The following is an 18,281-nucleotide window of genomic DNA, read 5'->3' as shown; positions in this document are numbered from 1 at the left end:
CAAGTTCATTTCTTCCAGACTCTGCTCTTCTGAGAATGGGGAAGCAGGTGGGAAAAGAAATGCAACAAGTGAAAAACATCTTGAAACAGGCACATCCCAAAACACAGATCAAAATCAGAGCGGAGGTCTCCTTCTTTTGCTTCCTGTATAGCTCTAGACAGATACAAATCTTATTTGCCTAGAAATGATTGCAGTAACCACCAGGATCAGATATTCTGAGAGACAGTTCTTTCCCCTCCCTCTGCTGATTCTTCAGACAATTAGTTGCTTCACTGCTTATCTCAAAACCTACACTCATCTACAGACATCAACCTGTCCAGCTTTTCTGCATATTCATAATTTTCCATTTCAGTTTTTGCCATGGGCCTGCAATCAACCTTGTAGGGGTAAAGCATTTGCTAGTTGTGAAAGCACTGGCCTGTGTTTCACATGAGTACTGGGTCATTCATGACCACTGTGTTGACACATTGCATAGCATATGGTTCATCTCTATTGTAGGATAAATAGTCCTCCTCTAAAGACAAATTTAAGGATAAAAGACGTGTACATTAGACATGCACGCATGCACACTTGTAGGTATACTCAGCATTCACACGTGACATTATATAAGAAAATGTGTCCATAAAGAAACCAGTAGAGATGAAGCTGAAGCTGCCAACCTAAGCACGGTTCTCTTTTGAGTCTGTAGTGCACATATAGTTGTATATTGCATGTACATGTATTGAAATATGCCTGTAGTTTACTGTACTCCCTCTCACTGCTGTGAGAGAGGATGATGTAGGGAAGGGCTTCAATATTCAGTTTATTATATTTTTCACATCCTATTTGTTACTTGTAGCTGATGGTTTTAAAATTCGGCTGAAAGGAAAATGCTGATGGATGGTTAATGATGCACAGTTAACTTCTGGTACCTACCTGTGTGACCCCAATACAGCTTTGGGCACAGGCCCAAGGTTAAGGATGACGATGACTCCTATTTCCGTGCTGTCTTGGGTCAAGGTGCTGGGACCCCAGCAGCTGGGATCTCCCCAAGTAGAGGGGACTAGATGCTTTTCCTGACAGGGCTATCAGAGAACCCCAGCACCAACCCCTTTGTGCCACCTTCCCTTGGGCCCTTTTCCCCCTGTCCCACAGACACGGGTGCTGGGGGGCCCCTGGCAGGGGATGGCAGCAGAGCCCCGAGGGGTTGTGCTGGGCTGCACAGCTCCCGGGGCGAGGAGTCAGGCTGCGGAAGGCAGGTGCTGTTCCCACAGCCAGACCTAGATCCCGTGGGGAGAAAGTGGGGGTCAGGAAGTTAACAAAGGTCGGCCAAGTCCCTCTGGCTCTTCCTAATCCTCTTTTTCACTCACAGCCCCTTGAAACTCCCCTGATTCCTCCCAGAGCGGTGGCTGGGGGAGTTACTTTACTGCTGCAGAATTGAACTTATTTTGCTTGCTTCCAAAGTATGCTTCTGCAGAGTCTCTAGTCCGCTTTGTTTCAGCTGGTTTTGAGCAACGCACAGGAGAGATGTGGCTGTGTTACATTGGTTTGTTTTTCTTTTCTCTTTCCTTTTTCTCTTTCCTTTTCCCTTTTCCTTTTTCCCCTTTCCCTTTTCCCTTCTTTTCCCTTCCCTTTCTTTCCCTTTTCCCTTTTCCCTTTTCCCTTTTCCCTTTTCCCTTTTCCCTTTTCCCTTTTCCCTTTTCCTTTTTCCCTTTTCCCTTCCCTTCCCTTCCCTTCCCTTCCCTTCCCTTCCCTTCCCTTCCCTTCCCTTCCCTTCCCTTCCCTTCCCTTCCCTTCCCTTCCCTTCCCTTCCCTTCCCTTCCCTTCCCTTCCCTTCCCTTCCCTTCCCTTCCCTTCCCTTCCCTTCCCTTCCTTCCTCCTCCCCCTCCCCTTTCCCTTCCCCCTTCCTCTTCCCCTTCCCCTTTTTTTTCATTTTACTATTTTGACAGGAAATCTTGCTCCCTTTTCTCTTGCATAAGTATGAAGTATATCTGTGAAAACAAATAGGGTTACTTGTTGTTTACATGTGTAAAACTGAAACAACAATCTTGCTGATCAATTTAGTTATTTCTAATCAGAAGACTAGAGCTGTGTAAAGAATTTATTTATTTGTGTTTGCATGCAGGCCAAACCCAAAAATCAACAACAATAAAACGATTTCTTTTGGTCCACCCAGAGTGAAAATTTATCAGTTTTCTTGCCAAAACAGCAACAAACATACAAATTTGAAAGACATGTCATTTCAGGCCAGAAGACATTTCATTTGGGCTTTTTAACCTTCACTGAAACTGAATATAGGTAAATTTCGAAAGAAATCCTGATTGCAAAATGAGAAGTGGAAAGTTTGTTTTGAAAACATCAATATGATCCTTTTGGACATTCCATAATGTTTGTTTTGACCCCAGAATTTCATTCTGCTCTCACAAAGACTGTTCCACATAAGGAAATGAGGGTAGTCTTTTTGTCACTGGTGATACTTCTTTGCAGAGGACAGGAAAGGTTAAAAAGTGGTTAACAAGCAATCCTCTCAGATATAGCTGGAGAATGTAGTTCTTGTTTTTGGCTCTACACAAAGATCTAGGCATTAAACCAAATTAAAATACGTAGACTACAGTGTCAAGGGAAAATTTTATCCAAACAAAATTTAAATAAATACATGCATCTCACTAGGTTAAAAAATCAAATAAACAGATAATTTTGCACATATGTAATTGTCTCAACATTTTGTCATTTCTCTTCCGCTTTTAAAACAATAAAACCCAAATGTGGATAAAATCATCTTACTCTTCCCACTCAAAGTGAACAAGTTTTTCCAAGTTCTTATGCTGAAAAAATGTGTTTCTTAGGAATAAATGATTAAAACTATATAGAATAAGTGTTTTAGTGCTCTAGTTAAGGAAAAATAAACAACTGCATTAGCTAATCTGAGTTCAAATAAACAGATACATAAGCTGGGCTATTTCAAAGCAATGCAGGACTGAACAGAGACCATTAACACTCAAAACACTTCATAAGGTTGAGGCATGATTAACCTCTTCAAAACAAAATGTGCCCAGGTCTTGTATGGCTGCACAAAAGGAGTGAGGAGTAACACTCCCACATATTACAACTGCAGGCTCTCTGAGCACATACACCGGGACGGAAGGCAGCTCATATGAACCTCATTTGAAAGAGATGAAAAGAAAGAAAAATACGGTCTCATTTATTGCTCACTGACCGTTTACTGCAATGCTGACCAGACCTGGCATTGGCCAATGAACTTTGAGTCTTAACAAAGAATCTAAATGTCCAGCAGCTTTAGCTCGTATACGCCAGAGAAATCCCACAAGTTTCATGACAGTTGCTTATTTATGGTTGTGGTTAAGTGGTATGAAGATATTCATGGTTTGCAGGAAAATCTTGACTACGTAGACAGCTTGGTATCAGAAGGAAAAAGCACAAAATCTGCGCTTTGATGCATCATGGATTTTAAAGAAGATCTCTTCAGGTTGGCCCAGAGACTGTTTCCACAAGAAAATCACAAAATCTGAGGCTGGTATCCCAGTGGGTTTTGTTTTCTGTTTTTTTTTGCTTTTGTTTTTGATTTTGGAGGAGTTAAATTCAAGACCATTTGAATTAGCATAGGACTAAAAGTGTTGCACATAGGTCTGAGAACTTGCAACAAATAAAAGGGCTTCACTGGATGCACTGGAGTTGATATTCAGATAGGAAAACAAAGATTTGCCAAAATCTTCATTCAAACACTGTTTTGCAAATGTTTTAAATTCAAAACATGGATTACTTTGCATGTATTTTTAATGGAATCAGATTTCTTCATAGCTCTATAAAATAATTCAGACTCAAATTGTCCATCTTCTAAAATCTTAGTGTCCTGAAGTGTAGAGGGGAGACATTTAATACTTTCTGAAAAGCAACCAAATGAGAAATTTTTCCTCAAGAGTTCACCCTAGATCTTACTCAGAATTCAGGACAAGCCAAGGTAGGGTTTTGTTTCTTTAGTTAGAATTATGGGATTACACGTAGGAGTGTAGACAAGGTCAGTAATAGTTACAGAGGTCCCTATTTAAACCTTTACAATTGCCATTTACACGTAATTAACATTACCCTATGGTTTACAGTGTTCCCCATGCTATGAATGCTGCTGTGAAGATAATTAGGCAGAAGTTAAAATTGTAAGGATTTTAATGTGTGTATTCCTTAATATGGAGTCTCAGTGCTATTAAAGAATTCCCCATAACTGCAGAAGCAGCTGGGGGTTTTGCATGGGAAAGGAAGAGGAAGAATATTTCTTTTAAGAACTCCATAAAGCTTTGTTAAGCTGCAGAAATCCTCTGTAGTCTGATCTATTATAGCCTAAATGATCTACACTTATACTAGGTTTAACTTATGTTTTCTCTGTATAAAAATGGTTGTTCTTTGTTTAGAAGGATTCCACTTGGAAATTTCAATTTCATCCACGTATCAAGATAGCTGTAAGAAATCCTGGCGTTTCTGGAGTCAGAGGTGTTGAGCAGAGTTTTGCATTTGCCGTTTTTTACTGCTAGTTTTAAAACTATGGTCTTGTGTCAGAGAAATCAAGCTGTGCTGAAATCATAAACGTGAACTGGGAAGTCTCTGGCTGTGAACAACCTCTGCAGAAAACAACAGCAAGGTTTGGTTTTTTTCACTGCTCCCTGAGCCACTCCTGGAGGGTACAAACTTGGTCCCAAAGCACAGGACATGGATGCATCTCACAGCAAGGCTGTGATGCTGCGTTTCCATGTCACCCCACAGTCTGTGGCATAGTCAACTCCTTAGTGCATTTGAGCTGTATAAACATAACCACAAGCTAGATAGTCCCATTGTTCAGTAAAGATTTCCACTGTGCTTGGAAACCGAATTATAAAAGCCTTTCCATAAAAACTTCCTAGGGGTAATGGATGCCTAAAATACATCAGCTCCATTATCAAGGAGCAGATTATCCCAGCTGAACACACAGTATCGGAGTTCCCTGATTTGTATATAATCTACATTCTTGACATTCTCCTGGAGTGCTGTTAGTTTGGGCTAGAAGGACTTATTGTACTCTCAGCGTTGAAAGACGAATAGGCCTATCAGCTGAACTGCATAATAAATTTGTTAGGCTGCGTATGTTATGCTCCACCTCTCCCTCATTCTTCATCGTGTATAATGTAGCCTAATGCAATATGACAGCTGCTAGCAGAAAAATGGTGCAGCAGCCATAAAAAAGTGATTTATGCCTTATTACTGAAGCAGCTAAAATTAAGAAGCTGGTGTTTGGGAGAGCAGCAAATAAGTGAAATGTGAAACACAGCGTATATATATACTCGTGAAATATAGGAAGCTGTGAAATGCTTAGACTGACAGTGAAATTCTCCCTGGGTATCCACCGCAATGTCGACCTAATAAAGGGGGTAATTGGTGGTGATGTTTGTGGATGTTCAGAATTGCCTGCATGTCACAGCCGCTTATGCTGGAGTATCAGAAACGTGTTAAATGCATCTCCTGACTTGAACCCAAATATCCTTCCTACCAAAGGACGTACGAGAGCCTAATTTAAGGTGGCAGCTGGCAGAAAGAACAACATATCAAACAGGAAAGTTATTGTTAGCAGCCTCAACGCAGAGAGGAAACAGTGAGGTCAGAGAAATAATGTGGGCCTGATTCCCTGCTTCGCTCTTCTGCCCATGCAAATTCACCTGTTTAAGGCTACAGTTACAGATTAGGGATTTCTCCCTGGATGCCAAAGCTCTGAGCATGAGGAAAAATTCTGTATTTGGCTTACAACATACCAAGTAAGTAAATGTGATTGTGTAACATCTTCTGCCACTGAACGATGTAGCACATTACTCTGAGACACAAATGAGAGCCGTGTCAGATCCCTCATTGGTTTCTGTTCACCATACAGTGTGTATATACACTATAAACACACATATGTCTCTGTATGTACATACTCAGGCTGCTGTTAAGTGGGATGGTTTTGATTCAGTGGGTGGCAATCTTTTTCTGAGTCAGTGCTAAGCGAGTTCTTCCCCCATGGGGTTTGATGATTAGTGGAATATGGTCAGGTCAGGGAGGTTAATAGCCTGACTTTTGTGGAAAGTGCAGGGAATCTTAGCGAGAGTGAGAGTCTCCTGCTAAATACCATCTGAAAGGGAGCCTGTGCCCTGCTCAGAGTCAGGCTGGGGTGTTTCAGTAATGCAGAAATTTGGGGGAACTGTTAACTGACTGAGCTATCCTGCTCCCATATATATTTATTGGATGCAGTGAAACTGCTTATGCAGAATAACAAACTGATGACCAAAGACAGTGTGGCTGGAAGGATAATAGGGCCTATTTTGGGCATTTTGTTTTGAAGAAATATTAGAGAAGCTTTTACCTAGAAGTGTGTTCATGTTGTCAGCTAATCCAGGTTGGGATCTCTTAGCCCTCTTGTTATCTTATGGGTTGAATAAGGCAAAGCAAGTAACCATGCTTTGTGCTGTTGCCGGAGGCCTTGCCTTGGACAGCAATTGCACACTCCAGGGGATGGCCTATGGAGTTCTGGTTCTAATGCATTAGATGCCCTGAATGGTTTACTAGCCACTGGGTACTCAGGACAGAGGCTGTTTTAACAAGATTAAGTATGTCTGCATCTTTTCCATGGCAAAAGGAAACAAATAGGAGGCATTTTGTGAAGCTGTTGAGCTCTCTATTGCTACCACGAGTAACTAGAAGCTTAGAGGCTACATACTGGCAGAGGTATGAGCTGCCTCCTGTGAGATGACAACCACTAAAATTTAGCCATCCAAGAAGTTTGGATGACTACAGGATTAGGTTACAACTTTCGCAAATGCCAGCAATGCCTCCAGATTACACTAGAGAGGTATTTGTAACCACTGAATACTTCTGTACCTAAGACGCCCATTGGGTTTTTCATTTACAATTCAAACCACACTCAGGTCCTCCAGTAACCAGTTTCAAAGGGCATTTAGGACACACCATGCTCTTATGTGCTGCTGACCAGTTTTGTCAGGGTACAGTTTTGAGCGTGGCTCCTTTCTGTCTGGCATTTCTCTCCCTACAGAGGAGCCCAATCCCAGTTAGCCTACTGCTGGTGGCTTCTGCCTCCGAAACCACTTGGGGGTTAAAGTGCCATTCATCCCTTTTTACTGCAACCATTTTCATGAGCTACATGATTTGTGTAATTAGGACACTTTACTATGAAACATAAACTTTTTCATAGTTTTTCTGCTTTTTCTCTATTAGAAAATACAAAATACTGCATTTAGACTTTTGGTTAAAAAAAAATATGATATCATAAGTTCTCCTGTTAGACAGTACTGAAATAATATTATTACATTTGTCTTAAACAGTGTTCCCTCATTAGTTATCTCCTGCAAATTGATTGTTTCAGATGTCCAAACAAAATGTTCAGATTATTTCCAGGCATACAGTAGTTTGTCAGATAATAAGATCTTACATTTGCAAACCATGTTAGGAATCACTTCAGCTGTCATTGCTTAGTGGTACTTAAGGTGAAATGAGGCAACTTTTAAATAGCACAAAGAAAGATTGCATAATAATTTAGGTCAAAAAGTGAATAACATCACGTAACCAAGATGTTAGGTGAACAAATCTAGAACAGCAAATGCCATGCATTACTGTCATCATTCAAAATACTTTTAGTTTTGTTGCAGTCCAAGTAAAGTAAAATGTTAGCATTTCTACCAGCAAGGGCTTCTGCAAGGAGGGATTTTGATGGCTTCATACACTTCATATTTTGATGGGCACTGTTTAAAACACACTTAGAGATAAAAAGAGCGATGACTGTAGATGGATCGGAAAATTAAAGAACTATTTCATGAAGTGCAACAGCTTTAATAACTTCAGTAGAAAGAAGTGATTCTTGCCCACTGAAGGAAAATTTTAGCCCTATTAGAATAGGACATGATATTGAAGCAGGGCAGGTAACTGGAAGCAGGCTGTACTTCTTTGTCTTTTCTTTTCAGAACGGTTTTGAAGAATGCATGGATCAAAGCAAAGGCTCCTGTATGTGGCTGCAATCTCTGTCATTTCTTTTTGTTATGCCAGATCATGCACAAGTGTTCCAAAACCAAACAAATTCTGCCAAATACTCCTAATCGTAAGGAATTGTGGTGAACTTCTTATTCTATATAATGATTTTACCAAGTCATCTTTTTTTTTTTTTTTTTTAATTAAGTGGGTGCTACATACCAGCTTGGCCATGTGTGCTGCTGAAAGAGCACATGCCTACCTATCTCTTGCTTTTAGTGAGAATCTGTGCTTGGATTCTGTGTCCTTTCAGCCTTTCAACAACTGCCTTAGAGAATGCAAGGTGCCCTTTGAGGGAAGCACTGAAGCTGCCTTGTTTACAAAGACAGCTCATAGGACAACACATAATTTTGCATCTAGGCAGGTAATTTTATATGCAGCTTCAGTTCCAGTTCAGAATTGTTGCCACAGTCTTCAAAATCTTTATTTTTTTTCTTGCTGTATCTTACTTCTCCAGCCTCTTTCATGATGACTTTACATAAAAGTCTTACCAGGATCAGCCTGAGAAATAGCTTTAAGTGTTCCTTGACTCCCAAACTTTTCCTCAACATCCCCCTAACAGCCTTGCAGCATCTCAAAATTAGGGAATTTAATCAACAGACAGATCTGAGATGTAGTTCTCTGCTGACTGAAAGTACTCAGACTTTGGTTTGGACTCCAGAAAGCTTTTTGAAGTATGCCCCACCTGCACTCAGTTTGTGCCTGACTTCAGGTCCCCCACAGCAGAGCATATTTCTGCTTCTGGTTGTTCTGGGTTTGGTAGGTCCACATTTCAGTTGTACTTGCCTACATCAGAAGTGCTCCTCATGCAGTAATTCCAAATTGCCTCTGGTGTCCCTGAGATCAGGTCTGACTCAGTTCCATATGTAGCCTTTAAAATCAGATCTGTTCTTTTTCTCTTTAAAACTGTCATTGTGCTGCACTGTACTTTAAAAGCGTTGCATTACTTTGAAAAGGGAGCGTAAAAAAATGTCATTTCAGGGTTCTATATTTGTCTGACAGTTGTTTCTTGTTGCAGAAGTACTCATTTGCTAAGTTAAAAAGCTGTCTTTCCTAACACCCAGCACAAGGTGCTCGAGCTGCTGGCACACGCTGTGGGGTTCTACAGCTGTGAGGTGCTGTGAGGCCTCTGCCTGCCTTTGCCAACCTGTCTTCTGTCACTCGCGCCCTCGGTGACACCGCCAGGCTCTCTGTGTTGTGTGGGCTGAATTCATCCTGTGCAGGAGAAACAGGCTGACCAGTCCCAGGTCTCTCAGCCTTTTCTCATAAGGGAGATGCTCCAGGCCCCGATTACCTCTGTAGCTCTTCCCTGCACTCCCTCAGCAGGCACAGAGACACGCTGTGTGTTACTCTTTAGAGGCCGAGCACTTCTAACACAGAGATCTGCTCACCATTCTGTGAAACGCACCAGGAAAGTCTTAATTTGATCTCAAAGGAGCACCTAAGGAACTTAAGTACCTCTCAGCACTGGTGCTCACTCAGCTGCTGTGACAGGAAACTGTGGCTGAGGGTGCACAGGCAGCAGCTGGCCCAGGAAAGGGGTGGACTGAAATGGCGGATGTAGCACATTATGGCACCGAGCAAACTTCCACATCTTGCCGTCAAAGGTCTGTCTTTCATTTTCTTTTTCAAAATGTATCAAACTATTTGGCATAAAAAGTACAACTTTTGTCATATTGAGAATAACAACGTGTTACAAGACGAGGGAACAAAGGCTGGAAGTTGAGGGAAATTAAAAAAAGGGAAGAAACAAAGAAAAAATGAAGATGTGAAACAGTTGTGTTTAGTTTGGGGGAAAAAAAAAAAAAAAAAAGACTCCATCATTCCTCTCCCTTCTTGTCTTTTTTTTAATACTTCAAAACACAATATTTGGAAAAATCTGCATGAGTCTAAATTTAGGTTCTGTGTTACTTTACTCTGCATTTCTTTATCACACTTTAGTCATCGATATATCATTTTGTAGAAAGTGTATGTGACAGACTGGTGTATGCCTTATTTTAGAAGTATTTATTGCCCACTGGTGTGCTCCTATCTTTGAAGTTATGTCCTTTTTAGTCTATGGTCCCTCCTTTCCCCTCCTAAGAAAACTCTCGTCAAACAGTTGTGTTCATGTGGAAATAGTATGAAGACTATTCTAATGTTGTTTTTAGCTTCATTTTTATTTTACTTTCTCTTTCTGTCCCTCCACCTTACTTTTCTTTTTAGATGCGAATGATAACGTGAAAATTTGTATTGCTTCTGCACTGCATGCACAGGAGGGAAAACCTGGAGGTTCATAGCCCACCAGGCTGTCTCACAGGGTGCAGGAAGCTTGTGCAACTGAAGCAGACTGGAACTTGAAGGAAATAGTGACTGGCCCTTGAAGAAGGCTGAGGAATAATCATCACAGGCTGTAGCAGCTCATCCACGAGGATTATAACGCTTTGTGTTTTAACTGGAAATGAGCTTAAAAAAGATGGATTAAAGGAATCAAAACAACTGGCTGCACCAGAAGGATATCCGAGCTGTCTGATTTGCTGCAGCATAGTTGTATTTTTGTCTTGTGGTATTGGGTAACCTCTCTCTGCATACCCAGGATCAATGCCTGCTGTGACCTGATCCTCCAGAAGGAGCGTGGGATTATACTGAGGCAAAAGTGACAGAACTAATGGGGAGTCAACAACAAGCTTTTCCAATCAGCAACACAATGACATTCAAATAATGTCTTATTCTTCTCGCCTCACTCTGTCCCTGTGAGAGACATGTATGGGGAGACTTTGACTTCTTTCTCAGAGCTGGACTTTCTCAGCCTGGAAGAGAGAAGCCGAAAAGGAGGCCCAAACTGCTGCCTTCAGCAGTCTAATGGGAGTTCCTGTTTCACCCCAAAGCCTGACATTCTCTTTCAATACCCAAAACTATGCCTGCATTTTCCAGGTATACCAAGGATCTAATAAGCAACAAACCTTGTCTTGCCTAGTAATCCCTAGTGTTCACTTTACTTTCCTTACTGACGTTAAAACTGTGTTATAGCGCTCAAGTCCCCTTCCTGAGGGGCAGCTCACTTCTGTTCATGTAAAATCAGGACTGTTTCCTCCTGTATGTGTCATATGTTACCTGTGTTACTTTATATTCACCAATGCTGAATTCCAGCTGCTATTTCATTATTTTGTGAAGTTCTTCTGCAGTTCCTTTCAGTCAGCCATATTCTTTGCTATTTTGGTTAATTTCATATTGTCAGAAAACTTTGTCATTTGGCTTTTCATACTGATTTTCAGATTTTGAAGCTCATAGCACAGACCCAAATTCAGAGCCAGACACTGATGACATCTCTCCATTTCTTTCATCTCTTCTCATAAAAACCCTTTGTGGTATCTGTGTGGCCTTTTTAATCTCATGATGGGTTGGTTTACTCGGGGAAATACAAGTGGGAGTCTTTGTAAATTCTTCTTGTAAACTCCAAGCTGACTATATCAGTGTCATTTCCTTTCCATGAACTTGTTGATTTCTTCAAGGAAATAGAAACAGGTTTTCCATCTATAAAGCACACACTGCTTTTAACTCAGCTGATATGGATTTTGCAGAGTACTAGATTCTTTGCTAAATTTCTGTATTGTGCTTTTAGAATTAACTTACCAGTCCTTTTGTTCTTTTCTATTTTTCTCTCTTAAATGACTTTATCCTGCTTACTCATCGTACTGGATCTTTTTCCAGTGCCATGTCTCTAACACACAGTATCCTGAAACAGTCTGCAAGCAGCTTTTTCAGCCGCTCTTTTTAGATCCCTGCAGTTCTTCCAATCTTGTCCAGGAGCTTCAGACCTTCTTGGTAGTGGGCTGGGTGGCTGGCAGGGCAGGTCTTGTGTAGAGCTTCTCCTGTTTGGGCCTGGAGTTTCTTTCCATAGGGAATGTCTCTTACTGGTTGATGTAATTAACTTACTTATCAGATTCCTGTCCTTCCTGCCCAGACATGTGGGGGTGGTATAGAACTCCTGTGCCTGAGAGTATTTTCTTAGGCTATGGAAATATGAATGGAGAAGGGAAGCTTGAAGCCTAAGCCAAGAGCGAATTTCACCACAACAGCTGTGTACAAATGACCAGGCTGTCCACTGCAAGCGTGAGAAAGGAGTAGGATTTGCATTAAAAGGTATGCATTTGAAAACATGACAAATTTAAACCTGATTCATACCAAGGTAACTTGCCAGTGCTGAGACAGGCCTGATTTACTTCTGAGAGTTGTGTCATGTGGTAGAAAACGAAAAAAAAAAAAAAATTGAAATAGTTTGATTTATCACTTCTTAACCAATCTGTCTGCTAAGACTTTAGATAGACTTGTGACTGCTGTACAGTCCCAGACTGGAAAAAGGAGTGAGTGTCTGTCTGATGCCTGGCCCTGGTGCTGCAGCTTCTTGCTTCATTGCCCCATTTCTGAAGCTGGCATGTCCCCAGAAAAGATGGTATCAGTGAAGTGGAAGACACAATTCATTTGAGAAGAGAAGATTTAGACCTTAAAACGGGCTCCTTACGTATAAGGATGCTATAAAGCTAAATTCTGTAACTCGAAAATTTTCTACCAATTTAGGTTATCTTTAGAGTTTTCAAAGGCACGCAATTCTGATCACTCTCAAACACAATTTGTTAAAGTGCCAGCGTCATCTACCATGTTACTCTTTGCACTTTTATACTCAGTGATTTTTTTCTCAAACAATAAGACTTCATTTGACTTTCAGCTAAGCCATCCAGGTCTGTAATACCCTGCTGACTTCATTAAAATCATGCCAATGTCTATAAACTGCATCCTAATGCAGCAATAAGAGGCATTCTTGTGAATGCATAGCTTGTGGAGGAGCAGTCATCTCAAAAGCCCCTCTAGGGACCTCTGCTCTGCCAACTTTCCAACTTTTTTCCATTGAATGCTTTTCTTCTTTGAATAAACCTGCAATGTTGTTTTTGTCTTCTGTTATATGAAATTCTGGAGGTCATAACTCTGGTGATACACATTTCTGTCTTCTGAGGTAGAATGACTTTCTAATGCAGTAGAGACTGGATGATTCAGACATATAAAATAATTGTTATGCTGCTTCCTGATGTGGTGTTGTAATGCATGCATTAAATTTGCCACTGCAGCTATATGCTGCAGTGTCCCTCTTCAAAGATAAAATAAACCCATGCTCTCACAGCCCACACACAGAATCACAGAATGGTTGAAGTTGGAAGGGACCACTTGGGATCATCTAGTCCAACCACCTTGCATCAAGGAAGGTCACTTAGCACACATTGCCCAGGATCACATCCAGGTGGATTTTGAATATCTCCAGAGAAAGGAGATTCAGCAATGTCTGTGGGCAACCTGTTCCAGTGCTCAGTCACCCCCACACTGAAGAAGCTTTTTCTCATCCGCAGAAGCCATAAGAAAATGGTCATAAGAAAGTGATACATAGACAGCACCTATTCACGTGGAGTTTTCTTCTAACCCTTCCACTTCAGGTGTTTGGAGTTTCTGGTTGTCAGAAGGAAAAGGGAAACCTTGCCATTCACTTAGCTGTCTTACAGAAGTGATTTAAGATGTTCTAGCTGCTGGTGGTTTTCTGCACTTTTTTTCCAGCCAATGCAGTTCTAACAAAGATGATGAGAAGCAATGGTAGTCAGGAGAACAGTGATCAAGTGGTGACAGTGTGCGAGATAACCAGATAACTCTTTTGAAACCATGTTACACCCAGAGACAGAAGCTGGGCAGCAAATGTCTATGAGCCAACGGGTTCAATATCTGTGCAATGTTACTGTCAGCAGTATGAGAGAGGACAGAAACCCTGAGCAGTGGTTTAAGCCAGTCTGTGGTATTTCAGAGAGGCAGACAAAGTTAAGTAAAAAAGGGAGCACAGAGGGCAGCCTCTGATACTACCTGAAACACAGGCTCTGTTAGTCCTGTGAGAAGTATGGAGAAAAATTCTGATATACGGTGAAACTGGCACAGTGAATCAACAGCCCAAGTTGTAGCATGAAAATCTTCCTCTGTGGTAGGAAATCCACACTACCTATTCTGAGATTTTTTTGGTGTTATCTGCCTGTGTATTACTAGCATGGTCCAATTTCTTTGGGATAATTATTTCGGATTTAACAGATCGCTTGGTTTATGCAAAAGGCAGCTCTTAGCTCTCCACTGTTGTTTTTGAGCAGGGGCATTTCAACAAGCCCAAGCATTAGCAACAGTTTTCAATAGTATTCTTAAAATAAAAAGAATATCAAACAGCTGGAGAAAATGGAAAAAATCTGGATTACACCATCCAGTGCTATACTTTATGTTGTGCCAAAGAAAGGCTAACTCCCTGTTTTACACCTGAAGTGTAAGCCTCATTTATACAAGGTTAATATGATAGCAGTTTGAATCAAGTAGCCCACATGATTTTATTTTGCTTGTGCAACTTCCAAAGCCAGTTGGATTTATCCTTAACAGCAGTAGTAACGGTAGTGATCATAACAAAGGAAAGAAAGCAAATATTCAATCATATTTTAATTTTCTCTGAAACAAAGACGTTCTGTAACCGTGATTGCACTGATCTGTTGAAAACTTGTTCTCAGGAAGAGGAAGGAAACTCACTTCTCCAGCCTTTGCAAAACAACTTGCAGTGCGTGACTATTAAAAGGCCTGCTAATGGCTGTGGTGGCTTGTGTTTGAGCACCGTGCAAATAATCCATTTAAAGATCAACCTCAGAATTCTTGTTCCCTGATTCTCAGCCCACTGGAATGTAGCAGGAGTCCATTTATCACCCTAGGAATGCAGTGACTGGTAAAAATCCCTCATAAGTACACTTTACTTTCAAATACGGGGGTATTCAGATGATTTCTCACTCAGGCCAGAGATCGCTGCCTGTGAGCAGGCTTCTTTGATCACTTCATCTGCCTACTGATCAATTTATAAACTAGTGCATGTGAGCCGGTATCCTTGCAGTTTTGTCAAACACAGGTTCTCCTTTTATGTGTGTAAGCATCTAGTTCTGGCTTATTCAAGGGAATTGTGGTGATAGCTGAAGACCTAACAGCCCATGGGCAGAGGGAAGCTGTCACTGACTGTAGTTTTCATAGTGGCTGCATTTCATAAGAAATGAACAGCCTAAGATTGCATTACGTGTAGGACTAGAGTCTGAAGAGTTAGCATGGTCACACTGGAGACCAAGGCATTACACAGCTGCATCTGAAGAGGCACCCCTATGAGTCCCCTCTAAGGTTATATTTTTCTGGTATTTTTCAAACTCCCATGTATTTCCCAACCAGGAATGTGTATTAAGGGACGATTACACAACGGTTGGTGAAACTCCCTTTATTTATTTCACTTGTGTTGTTGCTGTCATTGTATAAGAAAGAGCAAAATAACAAAAAGAACCAAGTAAAATAGTAGCTGACCCAAACATTTTTAATACATTGAAATCCCATTCCAAATGCAAAGACTCTTTCTTTCCTTCTTTCTTTCTCACTTTCTCTCTGTCCTTTCTTTGCATTGATTTGCACAAGCGTTTTCTCGGTGAGCCAAAGACATCTCTGTTGTAACTTCACTGAAGTCACCGGACTTACACCAGAGGTGGTTTTGGTCCTCTGTCCTGGGTAAATACAGCAGGAATAAATTGGTCACGCAGGCAGGGTATCTGGCAGTAAGTGCACTGAGTGCTCCTGGCAAACCAATAAGAAAGATCTAAAATAAAAATCCCAAACAGGTCTTTTATTTAACATAGGGCCTAAAGATCTACCGGGAGCTGCTGAATACTGCCCACTAACTGTACAAAGGATAGGTAGCATGCCTTCCAAATATCAAAATACCAGACGGAATGCCGTGAAAATAAATAACTTCTAATATAAACAAATGAGAACATATCAAACTGTTACCTCTTTAAACATAATGTAAATAAAAAAAAATACCAGTCCTTCTACACAATAAATATTAAGAAACCATTGACATAGTTGAAATGTACTCATATAAATTAACAACTTTAATTACATTAGCCAAACAGACATTGGTTAAAGCACTGCATGTAGTATGCAAAATAATAATAATAACAATAATAATAATAATATCAACAACAAAACACAAAATGATAAAAACAAAATAGGCTTCATAATATCTTGGCTTTCATAATTTATATATATATATATGTATATACATATATATGGTTGTGTGTGTATATATATATTGTAGATATATATATATATTATATGTATATATACATACATACATATATATATCTTCAACCCATCGTCAATGTATTGTTTTTGAAAGTATTTAAATACAAAGAAACCCATTGATAATTAACACCGATTCACCGTATCTCAAAAAATAAATAGCTATATAACCCAGAAGTGTTGCTTGTTTCTGCCCATGATAATTATTCACGAAAGGTCAAATCATGATTTTCATTACTCAGACTGAAAACTTTTTTACTCCATGTGTAAGGCAGTGAGAGTAGGTTGGGAGTAAAGTTCATTCAGTGTCGGGAACGTGATTAGCATCTGATTCTTACACTGATGCATGGTATTGACATGAGGCTTAACTTAAGGAAATTACTAATTTCAGTCACATCTCTTCTACCTACACTCCAGAAATAGATTTCTCTCATGTTATTCATACTGACGGTAACTTTCTAGGGCAGGAGACACTCTGAAATCAACAGCATTACTTACAGAGTAAGGCACTATTCCACATAAGTAACGATAGTCCGTAAAAATTCTCCTTTTGCACACAGACATTACAGGTGCCTGAATTTCTCTAACTCAGAGATATTGCTGCTAGCCTCTGTGTGGCCTTGTGGTGTCACAGTTAAACGAACCTGATGGCTTGAACCTTAACTAAAGACAAAGAAGTAGGTATTTGTAACAGAGTCCTACTTTGCAGTGGTGGGATAAGGGACTGTTTCTATTAAAATCAATGACAAAACTCCCATTTCAATCAGTTCTGCAGTTTTGGGCCCTAGATCTGTATTCTGCTGTGACATGTAAGTGCAGAATAATCATAAGCTTCTGTAAACAACATTTCCTTTTGCTAAACCCCGAGAATACAAATACATTCATCCCTCCCAAAGAAATACCTTAATGTGTAATCCTGCTAGTTTTGTTGGCTTGTGTATACAGTGAGCATCTGACATGGAGAGGGGGGAAAGACCACCAAATGTCAGCCCTGGAGCAGGAAGATCGTGGAGGTACTAAACAAGTACATTCTGTGATCAAATATATACTGAAAATACATTTTCAGTATAAACAGGAAACGGGTTATACAGAAAGGAATGTGTTAGTAGTTAAAAGCCTTTTTTTTTTTTTTCCCTATAGTAATACCTGAAAGGAAAAGTAATTTTTGAGACTGCACCCCCCCTGGAAAACTGTTTAAATATGGTAACAATTTCTAATGCTGTTGTAAATACATGCAGATGTAATTAAACCAAATTATCGGGAGTAGGGAGTTTTGCTGGAATCAGTCAGTCTTGACTAACATCAAAATTTCTTATTTTATCATATAGTTTTTCATTCTCCTCTGCTTTAAACAACTTTGCTCACAAATCAAGACTCCGTGACTGAGATTGGAGGGAGAAACCTTTTCAATTTGTGAATAGTATACACACACAAACGAGAGCTAAAAAGCTGGGTTTAGGAATAGTTACTTTTTGCTTTGAAAAAGCTGCTTCTGATTTTGGTGTACCTATTATGAAATACACTCACCACATGTAAAATCCTCCTTTCTTTTCTCACATGGAAATTGTCTCAAGCCAGTTTTGTGCTTTCCAGGGCCAGCCCTAGCGCACCATACAGAAGGTATCAAACTCAGACTTCATTTTAAAGGCTCTGTCAGCTTTGGGTAAGAAGACAACAAGCCTCAACTTACTTTGTTTGCAGCCAATGGGAGTTTTGTCATAGTCCTTTTGGGGAAGGTGCTGGGGTTTCAGAACTCCGATGCTCTCTAACTAATCACGCTTGAGAATAATTTTTGCCAACATGAGCCATCTCATCTGCTTCCCTTGCCACTACATACAGAGAACAACCCATGATGCAAGCAGCATAGTTTTAACAGTTAGTTGAATTAAATGGTGTTGGATATGGTACCACTCATTCAAAATCCATTCTCTCCCTTCACACTGTTTACAGCACAAGGAATCCGTGGTTCAGCCTGGCTAACCTTTACTCATATAAGCAGCGTTACTGCTCTTGTAAGGAGATGTCAGTGAGCCTGTTGACATCAGTGAGTGTGGAGAGATGATCTGCACCTAATTTTAAGTCCTGGTCCAAAGCTCAGT

General features: G+C 40.4%; 1 protein-coding gene across 8 annotated transcripts in view; it reads left to right on the top strand.

Annotated features, from left to right (window-relative positions):
- The first annotated feature begins 8,408 nt into the window (after nt 1-8,408).
- LOC149917364 (uncharacterized) overlaps nt 8,409-18,281 on the top strand; it is a 100,010-nt gene continuing 90,137 nt past the window's right edge. For 5 of the 8 annotated variants that reach the window (XR_016467594.1, XR_016467593.1, XM_090142207.1 and 2 more), the window contains exon 1: nt 8,409-9,641. Coding sequence is in view for 3 of the 8 variants with exons in the window: in XM_090142207.1 (XP_089998333.1) it covers nt 9,605-9,641 (37 nt within the window). In the remaining 5 variants the exon portion in view is untranslated. Of the gene's footprint in view, nt 9,642-10,239; nt 15,448-18,281 lie in introns of those variants that run through there. The other 3 variants (XR_016467595.1, XR_016467596.1, XR_016467597.1) reach the window with 3 other exon arrangements.

Source organism: Phasianus colchicus, chromosome 6 (genome assembly GCF_987193195.1).
Source record: "Phasianus colchicus chromosome 6, bPhaCol1.hap1.1, whole genome shotgun sequence".
Lineage (NCBI taxonomy): Eukaryota > Metazoa > Chordata > Aves > Galliformes > Phasianidae > Phasianus > Phasianus colchicus.
This window is presented reverse-complemented; position numbering and strand designations above follow the sequence as displayed.